Below are 14707 nucleotides of genomic sequence, written 5' to 3'. Positions count from 1 at the left end.
AGTGACCGGCGCACAGGGACGTTGCCGTGACGGCTGCGGCAGGATGTGCGCGTCTCCTCATGGCACACACACGGCCGTGGGCTGCTCAGGAGCTGCAGACGTGCTGCGGGACCGTGTAGCTCTCCGTCCCCGGCGCCGCTGCCTGCCCTCCTATCCGCCGCCCGCCGGGGCTGCAGGGTGCGCATTCCGCAAGGCCCCGCTCTCACCAGAGAGCTGTCCTCTCCGCGGTGAGCTGTCCTCACGGTGGAAAGCGAAGCGATAGAGGACCACAGGGGCATCCGGGGAAGTCGGGCTGTGTGACAGTTCCTAAGCAGTCGCCTTGCCAACACATCCAGCCAAGCGTCTCGTGTCCTTGTCCCTTCCCAACACCCGTCGCCCCCCAAAGAGATGGCCCCCTCGCCTCTCCGGAGCTGGCCTCTCTGTCCCCAGCCTGGTGCCCTTCAGGCTCTCTTTAGGTCACTGCCTTAGGAAACTTCTCGAAATGTAAACGAAACAGAAAGGGGACAGTGTGACAAAGAGAAGCGTGTGCAGTGGCCCCCGGGGGGTCCTTCTCTCCAGAGATTAGTTGCCCCTGGCAGAGCCGGAGGCCGCTTGCTACCACAGTGGAGTGTTCGGCAGCACCGACGGGGTGGAAACCCAGTCCACGGTGACTTCGGCCAGCAAGGAGCAGGGTCTCCGGCTGCTGCCTCCTGCGTGCCACGACTCCCAGACGCCTCCTCCGGGTGGCACACGGAGACTCGTGCACGGCTGTGTCCCAGCCTGGCTCTCCAGGGCAAGGTCTTATTCGCAGGGGAGTCGCCAGCAGAGAGGTCATCACCCCACGGAGGGTCTCTCGAGCCCCTGCTGCGCTCCCAGGGCGGTTTCAGGTGCCGTCTAGCCTCGCACGGTGACAGCCATGTTGCGATGTCACAGTGGTCATATTGTCCACAGCAGAAGTAGCTCCTCAGTCTTCTCCACTCCCGACCCTGAAAGAACGGGGTCCCTACCCGACCCCAGCCCCAGGACGGACGGACAGACAGGATGCTGGGAGCAGAGCCCATATCCCGGGCTCCCAAACCCAGAATCCGACCGCAGCCCCGGGCCCTGCCCCCTCCCAGAGGCATCATTTCCCTTTTCCGTTGCCTGATCCTGGTGGTATTCCTTTAATATTATGCCAAGATGGATCCCCAGTGCCTCCCGGTGAACTCTGCAAAGAATACGGCCCCCAAAGTGTTTGGCTGATGTTTCCAAATGCCCAAGTTTTAACCATAAAGAAAAACAAATGAAAAAATGCAAAGGTTCAAACTGTCTCCCCCAAAAGCTCGAGGGACACCGTGTAAGGAATATAAAAAGCCATAAAAACAAGCCCGAGTCCAGAAGCGCCCCACGACTGTTTAGAAGGCCGTCCTACAGCGTGATCACTGGATCTTAAATTTCTGAACTGATTCCAAGAACAAAGTTTCACTTTCCCAAGCGCAGCTGCAGCGTCCGCGCCGCCGGCCCAAACACACCACCTCGCTCGTCCTGCTCCACACGCCTTCTCCTCACAAGCAAGATTCCTTCCCTTGACCTTTTAAGATAATTTCCTTTCATCCAAAATTGTAAGTGCCTGCCCTTCTTCCCGGGAGGGGAACAGCCCGACGTGCAGACGTAACAGAGACCCTCGGGGCTCCCCACGGCATGGACATCCCTGCTCGCGGAATCCCAAGTCTCCTGGGGGCTCCATGCGGCGGGTGCCCCGCTCAGAGCGGGTCAGGAGCAAAGGCGTCTCCTGACACCAAGGTGCTTTCGGGTCTGCTTCCAGCCCCCTGGACAGCTGCAGAAACCCCCAGGGCCTACGATCTTTGCCACGGGCTCAGCCATCACATTTTGAAGCTAAAAGTCAGTGTTTAGAGATTTTATTTATTTATTTGACAGAGAGAGGGAGAGAGAGATCACAAATAGGCAGGGAGGCAGGCAGAGAGAGAGAGAGAGGGAAGCAGGCTCCCTGTTGAGCTGAGAGCCCGATGCGGGGCTCGATCCCAGGACCCTGAGATCATGACCCGAGCCGAAGGCAGAGGCTTAACCCACTGAGCCACCCAGGCGCCCCTAAAAGTCAGCTTTAATCCAACTGCCAGACGCTGAGACCAGGAGGAGCTTAAGTGAAAGGCATTCGACACAGAAGGCCCTGCCCTGCCCTCGGGGCTCCTTCACCCCAACCTCGGGGAGCTGGGGAAAGCGGAGGCCGCAGACGGGCTCACTCTGAGTCTGTGAGTTCTCAACACTCTCTCAGGGAGCATCATCTCCTTATTCTGAAAAACCTGCTGGATGGGCCATGAGTTTTGCAAATAGAAGGCAACCATCCTCTCCCAGGAGATGTTTGGGTTCCATGGCCCAAGGGGCGGGAACGGTGAAAGACGGTCGTCACTCTGGTCTCATTACCTCTCAGTCGCTGCCTGCATCGAGACAAATACATCTCGGCAAATTCATGTTCAGTTTGGGGTGCTGGGGGGTGCTCAGTCGGTGAAGCGTCTGCCTTTGGCTCGGGTCATGATCTCGGGGTCCTGGGGTGAATCTGGCATCAGGCTCCCTGCTCAGCGGGGAGCCTGCTTCTCCCTCTGCCTCTGCCCCACTTGTGCTTTCTCCTTCTCTCTTTCAAATAATTAAATAAAATCTTTTTAAAAAGTCACAGAATCTGTCCATTAAAAAAAAATCATGTTGAGTTGAAAAACTCAGTCCCCCAACATACAACTAAAACTCACCAATGACATTTTAGGACCAAATACAGACAGGAAAATTTATTTACATATAACCATCCACAGTGTATGCAGTTTTATTTATAAGTATAATTTCTGTAAGTTTTTATACATAATTTATAGGTATTTTAAGTACTTATAAATATTGTGTAACCCACGGCTTTTATCAGCAACCGCGTCTATAATACCTGTTCAATGCACGACAGCTCAAAATGAGATCGGACACAGTGATGGACTCAAGACGGTGGGGGGAGGGTGGTCACTGCCACGTTCCAGCTCCCGTGCTGGACGATGCGGTCATAGAGGTCTGTGTGCTAGTAAGCAAGCGGCGTACATTCCAAATCGCCCTAAATCCTGCATAAAAACCAGACAGCCAACCAGACAACGAACAACCCCCCTGGATACTGACTGTGAAGTGGCCGGGTTTCCTCCCGACTACAGAACACGGGCGCATGAGGACACACAGATGGAGACGAGGTCAGGAGGCCCCCAGGGTCTCCCAGACTCTGGAGCCTGGTCTCTGAGCAGCAGCAGAGCCTGGTCTCAAGCCAGCATCCTGACACTTAACCAAACCTTCCCTGGGCACCTGGGCAGGAAGCCAAGGAATCTGGCGTTATTTTAAAGCTGATGAGTAAAGGGGAAAGGACAGAGCTCCCCCGTGGGCTGTCCCGCTGGGCAACAGCAAGGACACAGGGGAAACGTCCAGGAGTAAAGGAAGAAGGAATGACAGAGCTAGACTAACACCATTTTGCAATGTGGTGACACCAATGAGAGCCACCATTGTTCCCATCACAGAGAAGCCCCCCCCTCAATGGAGAATGCAGCCCCTTCCTGCCTCAGGGAGGGAGCCTGGGTCTGGCCCAGCCTCCGGGCCCACCTGCCTCTCCACAGGACATGCAGAGGAAATTGGGTGGAAATTTGGTGGCTGCGGCGAGGTCACACACATCTTCCTGGAAAGAATGGGAAGGCCAGATGGTGGCATTTGTGTCTCATCTGTCATCTTGTTCTCACGTGGTCATTCAGGAAGCACCTGACTGCTGAGAGGCCCCTCTCTCATGCTGGGGGCCCCGCGAGCGTGAGCAGGGCCGCCACACGCTGCCATCGGGACAGGACCTGTGAGCTGGCAGAGGGGCAGAGCTGGGAAAAGGCACAGAGACAAGTGTTCTCAGACCGTCTGCCCGCGGCCTCAGCCTGATTCCCAGCGGTGTGTGTGTCTCGGTTTGTAGGAGTTTCCTGACGCATCTTATGAAAGTCTTCAGGGAAACTCACTCTCTTGTCTGGGTTCAACATTCCCGTGGGCAACGGGCGGAATCAAATCCAAACTCAAACGCTGCTGCTTCTTCCTGCACACTGAGCTCGGAGAGACTGACAACCTGCTGGCCGGCGCCTGTCTTTCTGCCTCTGACAAGTTCAAAGATTCCCCTTTTGTTTGCAAATTCACCCCCAAGGCATCCCGATTTCCTTCCCTGGTTCTTGTCACTGGGAACACAGCCAGTGTTGATCCCACAGGGCCTGTCCCTACAGCTGGTCTGTGGGGCGCTGCCCAGCCCCGCTTCCATGCTCAGCTGCTTCTGCCCCTCTCGTCCCCAGAACAGGATTGCGACACCTGTTCCCTGTCCCCCCAAACCTAACCCCTGCTCACTGGAGTCTTGTCTAGGAGTCAAAGACCACAGGTCACATACCCAATACCGGGTGCTAAACCCTGTGTCATACACTCTTTATGATCACGTAAGGATAGAGGCGCTCGGCGCCGCGTGCTGGTAACCGCGAAGGGGGTTCCACGGACTCCACAGCGGCGCTCGCAGATGGCACGCAGCCGACTTCTGTCTACGTGACCGGGCTCACGTGGCAGTATTAGGCGACACTGCTTTACTGTTTTGCTGTTCCTCGATGAGGACACGAAGGGTGGTGTTTGTGTCCTGTTGGAATTATTTTTCAGAAACAGCGGGAAGAATATATTTATTATTGTGTTTGTGTGTTGCTAATAAATATTAAGTAGTCCTGGTTCTTTCCACATTCTCAGCATGCTGGTGACCGGCAGGCCGGACCGAGTGTCCCTACGCTTGCTGGCATTCTCACTACGCGTTCCCCTCGGAGGTCAGGAGCACGGTCAGTGCGGGCGGCCCCACGCACGTACAACGCGTATGTGTGCGCACCGAGGCCGGATGCTGGCAAGTTTGCACATGGCGGGGAGGGGACAGGACATCCCAAACGGGGTCTTATGAACACAGGGGCGACGCTGGCATGGGCTGACGCAGACCAGTCGCAGATGAATTCTTCCAAGAACCCCGAAGAAGTAAATGGATGCTGGGAGGTGACAGGGACGGCGCATTTCAGACTGGGACCCCCGGCAGGGCCTTTGCGGGTGGTGATGCTTGTGCTGAGTGCAGAGGTGAGGAGGGCAGGCCAGGCCCAGAGCATGGAAGGGGTTCTGGCCCGAGGAGCAAGTGCAGAGACCTGCGGGCAGCACGGGGCTGGTCCCGGTCAAGGCCAGCGTGGCAGGAGTGGTGCATGAAGGAGCCGGCGGCACAGACGGACGGGAAAACAGAGGTCAGACTCAAGAGTATCTGACTTTGCCCTTAAGTCCTTGTGACTTCACGGAGGAGCCGGAGCCGGAAGGGCTTGTACGCCATCCCACTGTGCCTTCAGGGCCTGCTCCCAGCTACGGAGTGGATCAGACACGGGCAGGAGACAGAGGAACGGGTCAGCTAGCTCTGCGGAGGGGAGCACGGCCCTGAGTGCAAGGGCGATGGGAATGGAGTAAAGAGACCCAGGGAAGGGATTCTGCAGAACACACAGGGCCTGCTGAGTGGTGATAAGGCAGGCATCGACGGTGACTCCGGTTCGAGCACCAGGAACTGAGTGGATCGAGTTGCCACTTGCAACGATGGGGAGTCGGGCAGAGTCTGTCCAAAGGGGAAACCAAGTGTTCAGTCTGGGATGTTCTGTCTGGAGATCATGTGAGCCATCTCGAATATCGGTTCTAAGACTGAGGCTGCCTGGAGCAGGGACACAAAGGGGACAGCTGCTTTACATCTCATCGCAGCAGAGCTGGGGGTCCTGAGGGGCAGACGCCAGAGTTTCTGCAGCACCACAGGTCTCTGCCTTTTCCAGAAGCCGCAGCTGTTTGCAGAGGATGGCGAACCTCAGGACAAGGACAAGGACGCTGTTGAGGACTGTAGGAACTTCGACCATTAAAACTTTGTCTCAGGCGTTGCAAATTCATCAGCCTTTGTAAGCACCTCTCAAAAGAGCCTTGACCTCAAGAACAGATATTTGCATGAGAAGTGACAGACCTATAGGCCTCGTAGCTGCGTTCAGAAACTCAAGCATGTGGCAGTCAGACTGACGGTTCAGTAAGAGTGAAAGGAAGGAGAGCCGCAGACAAGAAGACAGAGCCCGAGACCTGTTCCTGCAGATCCGGGTTCACACGGGCCACGAGAGCTTGGAGAGGGATCAGGCTGCCCCAAACTTACAGGTTGAGTCTGGGACTATTTAAGGTCGAATTCGACAGCAGACTGAAAGGAAACTCAACACACACTTGCAGCCTCTTCTGACTCTGGAAATAAGAGCCCACCACGGGGTCACCCTCCACCCATGCTCCCCCCACCCCCCCTCAGCAGAGTCCCTGATACCACATTCCTGAACAAACAGCTCTGTTAGGTTAAAAAGCAACTTGAGACCCCACTGATTGCCCTAAACAACCCCAAATCACCCAATCAATCTTGATGGGTAAAATGGGAAAAAAACCACCAAACCCTCCAACTTCTGAATTTGAAGCTTCAGAGGGACTTGGACAGGGACTAGAGGGGACAGTTGCCAGGATGAACGTAGGTGCATCAGGGCGGGAGCCGCAGCAGGTCCTCCGCACGTGGAGGCTGGGCCCCAGGCTCAGGAGACTGGTTCCTAAGGAGAAATAACTCTGAAGGTCGACCAGGATGCCCACAGATCACACAAAGTGTAGAGAAGGTCAGAACTTAACCATGAATACATAGTGTCTAGAGCTTCTTTTAGCTCAAACTCTTAAGAAGGAGAATTGCATCTATTCCCTGCTGTTTGAGGTGACCTACGATGCATCCAGTGACAGGTAAGAAAATACCTAAAAACAAGGACTTTCTAAAGTGCTCACTTCTGCAGCCTGTCGGGAGCGTTAACTGGAGCACCAGACGCCCCCCGGGCTGCTCTGCAGAACAGAGGCCAGCGGCGCACGGAGGGAAGGGTCCTCACCTGGGACCTGGGACCGTGGTGGGACACGCTGCAATAGCCAACCTCACCAGAGCGGGGAGGGCGGGCAGGCGGGCAGCCGTCCAGAGGCCGTCACCACAGCCGAGAGCTCACACCCCACAAGCCCCTACGTTCGTGCTGTGACGGTCGCGACGCGCTGCCCGGATGCGGAAGCCCAGCACAGTCACGACTCTTCCTGGTGAGGACTCTCAACCGTGCACAAACCCGGGCCGTCACCGCCCGGCTGACCTTCGCTCCCGCTGGCTTCAGACGCGTGCCCAACCCACTGGCCAGCTCTCTGGCGTGTTTTATGATGCTCTGCCGACTGAGCTATCCGGGCTCTTCTCTGGCATGTTTTAAAATGAATGTCAGACAACAGCATCCCCGCGTTCCGCTGATGAGGACCTCCATCTCCACACGCGCACCGCGCCGTCACTAACCCCACACTGTGATGTTAGCAGGACAGATCCAGTTCCCCTGGCTGTCCCCACAGCGTGCGGTTCACAGCTGGGTGCGGGCACTGTATCGCGAGCCCGGTGCGTCTCTCCTGCTGGCTCCTGTCTCCCTTCCTGGGGGTCTGATTTCTCAGAGAACTAGGGTCACTTGTCCTGTAATGTGTCTCCCCTTCTGACTCGCAGATTTCTTGCTCTGGTTCAGAAGGACAGACCCTGAGACTCTGTTCGATGGAGGCTCGGCTTTGAGGCCCCAGTTTCTCCGTCACGGGGCTGTCGACACCTCCCATCCATCACCACTTCCTAATGTCTGAGCATCTCGCTTTCGGGGAAATTTTGAGGGTTCTGGATTCCAAGGGCTTCTGGAACCTTCCGTGGTAAAGATCCTGCTGACCCCCAACGGTCTTGCACCCACTGAAGTCTGTCCCCCAGAGCCATTAGGACTTTCAAGTGCCGAGTTCTAATCGTCTCCCATACTCCATACCTGTGTCAGCCAGACTCTTCTACAGAGAACCACTTTCCCTGCCAGCAATCCGCAGTCCATTTCATCCTGGAAGCCCATCATAATGTTTACCTCTTTGTAACTTCTAGAACAATTGGCTGAAGGTGTTCGACTCTTGGCACCCACGGCCACTGCAGAGCCCCATGTCCCTGCACGTGGAAGCCAGGCAGGGCGCTGGGGTTCCTACTGTCACTTCCAGGCCTCCTGGGTACAGAAAACTAAGAAACACGCAGGTTCTGAAGAGAACACAAAACCACGAGCCAGTGGTCACTGTGGCCATTGCATGAATCTAAAACCAGTTGGGTCACCTGGCTACACGGGTTCGAGGCTTGTGTTTCCTCCCTAATGCTCTAGACTTCATGCCCACTCTCACCTGTGCTGGCTGGTTTGGAAGCCGGGAAACCAGGTAAAACAAAGGTGAAGTTGCTTTCCTCACACACCCCCATGGGTAGGAGCCTTGTGGTGTCACACGACGCATGTGTGCCCGGAGGTTCATCGGTGTCTCGCTCCCATGGAAACCAAGCCCCAGAACCCGTCATTATCCAGGAGGCTCTCTAAATTACTCCCCGGGCAGTGGGGGGACATCTGGGAACCGTGGGAACCACCACATGGAAGGCTCCTCCAAAGACGGTGTGTTGGGGATGTCACTCACGTCGTCCACGGCGTGGACCACTCCTGCAGACGCCGAGCTGGGGGTAGAAGGACAGTGAAAACAGGCATCACGGTGGCGCTTCCATTTGTTTCCCCACCGTCCACACTCTGCCACACTCTTTCCTTCCTTCCTTTCTCTTTCTTTTAGAGAATGTGAGAGACAGAGAGCACACGCATGCGGGCTGAGGGGAAGGGGCAGAGCCGGAGGAAAACAGAATCTCAAGCAGACGCCGCACAGAGCAGGGAGCCCGATGCAGGACTCCATCCCAGGACCCTGAGATCACGACCTCAGCCGAAGGCAAACACGTCACTGCCTGAGCCCCGCGGGCACCCGACACTCTACCCCACGCTCATTTCTGCTGAGCCCTCTTTTGTTTTCACCGTCTGGTCCTCCCCACCGGTGCTCTCCTCGCCTCTGGCTTCGTCTCTCTGCGCCCCTGCTGCCCCCCATGCCTCCCTCTTGTATCAATGTCTCTGACTCTTCCCCATTGCTCAGTTTCCCTCCCCTCCTCCCTATTCACACTCTCTGGAAGTGTTTTCTCCCACGCCTCTGCTCTTCATTCCATACCCCCTGTGTGTCATGGGAGAGACAGGACATCTCTACTCTGAGTCTCGGGGTGACTGATGGGCAGCAAACCTCACAGCACAGTCTCTGTCTTTGGGAACTCGGGGCTTTGAGGGCAGTTGGGAACCTGGAAAAATGCAACGTGCTCCATAGTGAACGTCAAGTGAACATAGGGGAGGCGGGAACATGAAGGAAAGTTTGCGAGGCCGCTGGGGCCGTGCCAACAGGCCGACCGGCAAGAGAAGCACTGGGCAGCCGGACTCCTGTGACGGTGCGAGCAGCCCAACCCCGGCAGTGAGATGTCGCTCACGCCACAGGAACCCCACGCTCAGGGAGACACTTCGGAGCAGGACCGCCAGCCCTGTGGTATGCCACGGTTCCCGACACACCTCGCTTTCCGGCCCTTTGACAGATGGCTGCTGGCCGCCGGCCACCACGGCCCAGCAAAGTCTGAGCTAGCAAAGTAAGTCTGGATGAGAAAGATATCCACTCGCTGTCAAAGAGATACAAACTGTGTTTCACACTGTAGGGCCGGCCCGGGGCCTCCTGAAGACCTTCCGAAGTCACACGCTAGACCGCATGACACACACACACCAGTGAGACGCGAGGCAGGCCCCTCCAGGAGAACGAGATTTAGGCGGACAAGGGGAGGCCCCCGACATGAGCCAACTCACAGGGCAGGGGTGAGAGCCTGTTGGCCGCAGAGCCCCCAAGGCTGACCTAAGGGAAGCAGGGGGCTAGTAGGCAGCATCGCGTAGGCCGGAGGGCCCGGAATGTGGGATCCATTCCACAGGACACGGGGCCGACCTTTCCGCAAGGGTTTGTTTCATCTGGGGAAGAAGGGAAGGTCCAATTGAGGACGGTTTTCAAGTACACAGCCAACTAAAGCCAACTAAAGCCATGTCAGGTAGTTCTGTGCTACTCATCAACACCACCAGAACTCTGTCCAAGTCACAACGACCAGCCGCGTCCACACTGATGACCTTCTCGCACCCCGGAGGGGTCTTCGGAGTCAGTAAAGAAGGATGCCCTTTCCTCTGACAGACTAACGGACAGAGAAGGACCAGCCAGAGCCTGGCCTTGTCAATTGCTGAAAGAAGCCTGACCCCGTCAGGCCGCAGAACCCCTACGACCCACACGGGGCTCGCTCAGAACTTCTGGCCACATTCAAGCCACATTCCAGCAGCCCATTAACTACTCAGCTCCTTCCAGAAAATCACCCTCCCCCAGAGCATGAGAAATCCCGCTTCAGGGCCAGGGGCAGGAACACAGGAGGCACAGGAAATGGCTGCACTTTCTTTTTCCTTCAAAGAGACATGTGCGTGTGCGCACACACACACATGCATGCACACTTGCGTGCATGCACACACGCACATGCACACACATACACACACATGCGCACACACCATGCAGAAGCAGATCACCTGTCCCGGGAAGCTTGACCATCAAATTCCTCATCAGAAGGCAGCAGAGGGCGGATCCGACAATGAACTCTGACATTCCCTTTCAGCTCCTACAACCAGAGAGTTTCCACCTGTGAGCGGAGGAACCGTTTCCCCAGAGAGGGCATCCCGAGTACTGGCTTCTGAGCAAGTCCCCAGGAAGGGTACTGGGCGCTCAGTGCTCTTTCAAGCTTTTTAAAAATCCCCACGTGAATGTGTTCCCTGGCAAATGACTGTCCTGTGGTGCTCAGACACGCTTCCTGGCATGGCGCTGGCCCCGTTTGCCCACAGGTCCTTTCCCAATGTCGACACCATAATGAAGCCGTCCGTTCCTCCTTCACGACACAGCGTGTCAGAAACACAAACTCTGCCACCGTGTCCCCATGCGTCCCCAACGCCTTCCATCAGCCCTTGGAGCACAGCTGTGCTGCGCACTCCCCTGATAGCTAAAGCACCGGGTTTTTATCGATCCTGAAGGGCCGTGTCCAGAACAAGCAGCTCACCTCCAGCTGCACATCTCTGACCTTCTGAATGACGAGGGAGCAGGAGGCTGACTAAGGACAAAAGTTGGCACCTTGCACCCCTCTCCACCCGCTCCCCTCGGTAATATGTGTGACTTCCTCAGGCACCCCTGGCTGCCCTAAAAGAAAAACAAATAGTTAACTTGCAGAGATCGCAGTCCTGCAAGACAGGAGTCTCCCTTGGTTTATCAATATCCTAGAGATTTACAACAAAGAAGCTATCTAACAATAGCACAATTTCCAGAGGCAAATAACTCAGTTCCTCAGGCCCTAAATAAAGTTAAATTTCTTCTAAACCCAAATCTCACTAACAAGGACACTTGATAGGAGAAATGTGAAACTTTAGATCTCCAAGATAGTGTCGAGAATCATTCCCAAGCATATGGCCCACTGATATACATCTAAAGGGTCTCACTAGAAGATTTTTACTACTAGTAATGAATAACCTTTATCCCAACAATAGCTAGCCCCTCAAGGTCCTGGAGAACTTCCAAAATTCCTTAGAGACTAACATCACCCCCTTTGTCCTCACCTACCCATCTCCTGTGTATATAATCAGCCACTCCTCAGGATAATGGCGCAGCATCTCCGTCTGCCCACGGGTCCTGTCCCCGTTCTCTAATAAACCACCTTTTTGCACCAAAGACATCTTAAGAATTCTTTCTTAGCCATTGGCTCCGAACCTCACCCCACTGAACCTCACCTAGGTTTAAGAACTTCATCATGACCGTCCTTGCAGCCTTGACACCAACGACCTAGTCCGTGCTTGGGACTGTCACCTGACATTGGAATTCCGCACCCACCAGAAGGGAGCCACGCACTCCTCCCCAGCACCCCAGATGACAGACACATCAGTGGGAAAGCATGGGAATTGTCGGCATGGCAGGGGTTCTACCAGAATCCAGCATCTGTGGGGGCAGACATGGGCTTGGGAACCAACACTGTGTCACAAGACAGGAAAGACCATGCAGAAGGAGGGGGAGGGCCAGGCGGGAGAACCTGGGAGACAGCAGGTGAAGGGCGGTGTCAGGTGACCTAAGAGGTGGTCGCATCCCTGAGTGAAGAAGTGTCACCAACAGGAAGGGACAGCCACCTCCACTTCACACGTACCAGGCCTCCATCGGCACAGCCCAGTGTGGTCCACGAAGCCTGGGGGAGGGACCCAGTCCCCAGACTGAGCCTGGGGTCCGAGCTCATGTGGCAGGGCTGCAAGAGGGACTCCCGCTAATAACCACCATGCTGCTGCTGCTGCTGTGAGTTCTGGCACGTTCTCCCATTTAAAAACCGACCTCAGCTCGCACGGCGATGCTGCTGGCAGTCACCTCTCTAGGCCCCACTTCCGCATCAGCCTGCACCTGTGCACCTGCCTTCTGCTTAGCCTAGGGCTCTATCCTGCGGGAAATATTTTGGGATACTTTTTGCCATTCGATACGTTTGGTATAAATCCCTTTCAAATTTATATCCTTGTCTCCATCAAGTCAGTAAGAATTAGGATCCAAAGAGTCTGGGCAGAGCCCAGAGGATTTCCCTGCACAGCTTCTCTCCTGGTTGTCATCTGGGTAGGGGGTCCCGTCCCTGGCTGATCTGGCCTGCCCCTCCTCCCTGCGCCTTCTCTACAGACACAAAAACCCAGGGGGCAGGGGCTGGCCTCCGAGCTCTTATACCGACGTTCTGATCATTAATATTCCATGTCATGCTTTTGCAAATGCCTGGCTGAAAACCAGACACTCTGTATATCTCCTATTCTCTTGATGTGGCACCTGGAAACAACAAGGGGACGTCTTCATTCTCGCACATGCCTACTGGTTCCCGTGAGCAGCACGTTTGCCGTCTGAGCAGTCAGAAACCGTTCCCTGGTGGTCAGTTCCAAATCTTAGCGGGACTCACAGCTGGTGGGTTCAACCGGTCGCCAAGCACAGCTGTTTTTGCTCCATCAGCATGAATAAGACGCCTACGGACTGATTTACAGGCTGGAGGGCTCTTGGGTCCCTGGGTCTCCCTGACGCTGAGACCCACTGTCTGTCAGCGGGTCTTCCAGGGTGCAAAACGCAGCTGGGGGTCAAGCCTCGTCCCCCTGGGCCTGGTTCCTGCCGAGAGGGCCTGCCCGGCCCCTTCAGGCCCAGGGAGAGAGCAGGGGCCCCCCAGCTCCTGGCTGGTCTCTCACCTGGTCTGTGCAGCAGGGCGACACGGGGTCAGGACGAGGTATGAACACGCACCAAGCGCTTCCAGAGCGCCTGGCTGGCAGGAAACGCGCAGTGGATGCCGTCTGCTGCGGTGGCCCGGAGCCCGAGCCCCGCAGGCAGGCAGCCTAGGACGGGGAGGGGGGCCACGCCAACCCGTGGGGGAGCCCGGGGGCACTTCCCAGGAGCACAGGCTCCGTGGGACCATGAGCTCGCCACGCACCCCCCCTGCGATCTCCCGGGAGCAAAGGTCATCCAACAGACCCAGCTCCAGCCTCGCCTGAGCACACACGGAACCGGGGTCCTCACACCTCCCGGGCCTCAGCCCCACACCGCTAGAGAGGAAGGCGAGCCAGCCTCGGCGTCCTCCTGGCCACGGAGGAAAGCGAGGGCCAGCGCCCGCCGGAAGGCTGAGCTCTAAGGACCCCAGCTCAAGCGTTCCAGGTGCGCCCTCGCAGACCCCAGCCAGCGCACGGGCCTGCCCCTGCGCTCACACTCAGCCAGGGGACTCACCGCCGCGCCCCACCCCGCTGCCGCTCAGCCCCGCCCCTTCCAGCCTGCGGGCCCCACCTCCCACAGGCCACGCCTCCCACAGGGGCCACACTTCCCCCGCTGGCCACGCCTCCCATCGGGTCCCGCCTCCCGCGGGCCACACCTCCTCGCTGGCCACACCTCCCCCGAGGGCCACGCCTCCCATCGGGCTCCACCCACCTCTCTGGCCACACCTCCTTGCCTATCCACCCCCACCCCCACCCGGACCTTTCACTGAGGTCCCTCCTCCAGGTCCCCGTCCCGCCCCCCTTCTTGGACTGTGGACGGCACTCACCACCAAACGGTTGTGCAGCACCTTCCTCTTCTGCCTCTCCAGCTCATACAGCGCGCTCACCTCCTGCAAGGACCTCTCGAGGCGGCCCGCCTTCGACTGCCAGGCTGCGGGGACAGTTTTACCCCAAGTGTGAATGCGGTTTCGGGAGACGATCTTCAGACCCCCGTGACCTGCTCCTCCTGCAGGAGACTGCCACGTCCCAAGGGAAAGCTGGGGCTCTTCTCCCTCTCCCCCCAGCCCCCTTTCCAGAGCCCAGGCACACTACAGCCCATTAGATAACCCAACGGTCCCCTTTCCTGGAGTGCGGGACTCGGAGGACCACCCGCGAGCATGCACGTGCCCACCTGCCACCTGGCCCAAGACCCAGCAGGAGGGTCCCTGAGCGGAACCCTCATTCCCACCGTGCTGCTGGGGCGAGCACTTACAGCCCCGGAGCCAAAGGCACCCTGCTTCCCGGGCGGTAAAGTCTGGTAGGTGACAAGAACATCCCCATCTCCACCCAGTAGTGACCAAGCCCAAGAAAGAGGTGACCAGACAGAAGGGACATCACACATCAGGGACATCTGACACAGGAGACTCAGCAGGGACACGGCCCCAGTGCAGGGCCAGCATCAGCGTTAAGGGAGCCTC

The 14707-nt window shown here is 57.0% G+C and overlaps 1 protein-coding gene across 2 annotated transcripts in view; it reads right to left on the bottom strand.

Annotated features, from left to right (window-relative positions):
• KIF25 (kinesin family member 25) overlaps positions 1-14707 on the bottom strand; it is a 45030-nt gene that overhangs the window by 16407 nt on the left and 13916 nt on the right. For both annotated transcript variants that reach the window (XM_047734678.1, XM_047734679.1), the window contains 3 exons: positions 14078-14181; positions 10533-10621; positions 8545-8581 (listed from right to left, as the gene is read on the bottom strand). In XM_047734678.1, the coding sequence (XP_047590634.1) occupies positions 8545-8581; positions 10533-10621; positions 14078-14181 (230 nt within the window). The remainder of the gene's footprint in view (positions 1-8544; positions 8582-10532; positions 10622-14077; positions 14182-14707) is intronic.

The sequence above is a fragment of the Lutra lutra genome, chromosome 6 (assembly GCF_902655055.1).
Source record: "Lutra lutra chromosome 6, mLutLut1.2, whole genome shotgun sequence".
NCBI lineage: Eukaryota > Metazoa > Chordata > Mammalia > Carnivora > Mustelidae > Lutra > Lutra lutra.
The sequence above is the reverse complement of the archived record's forward strand: the minus strand, read 5'-3'. Positions and strand labels throughout refer to the sequence as shown.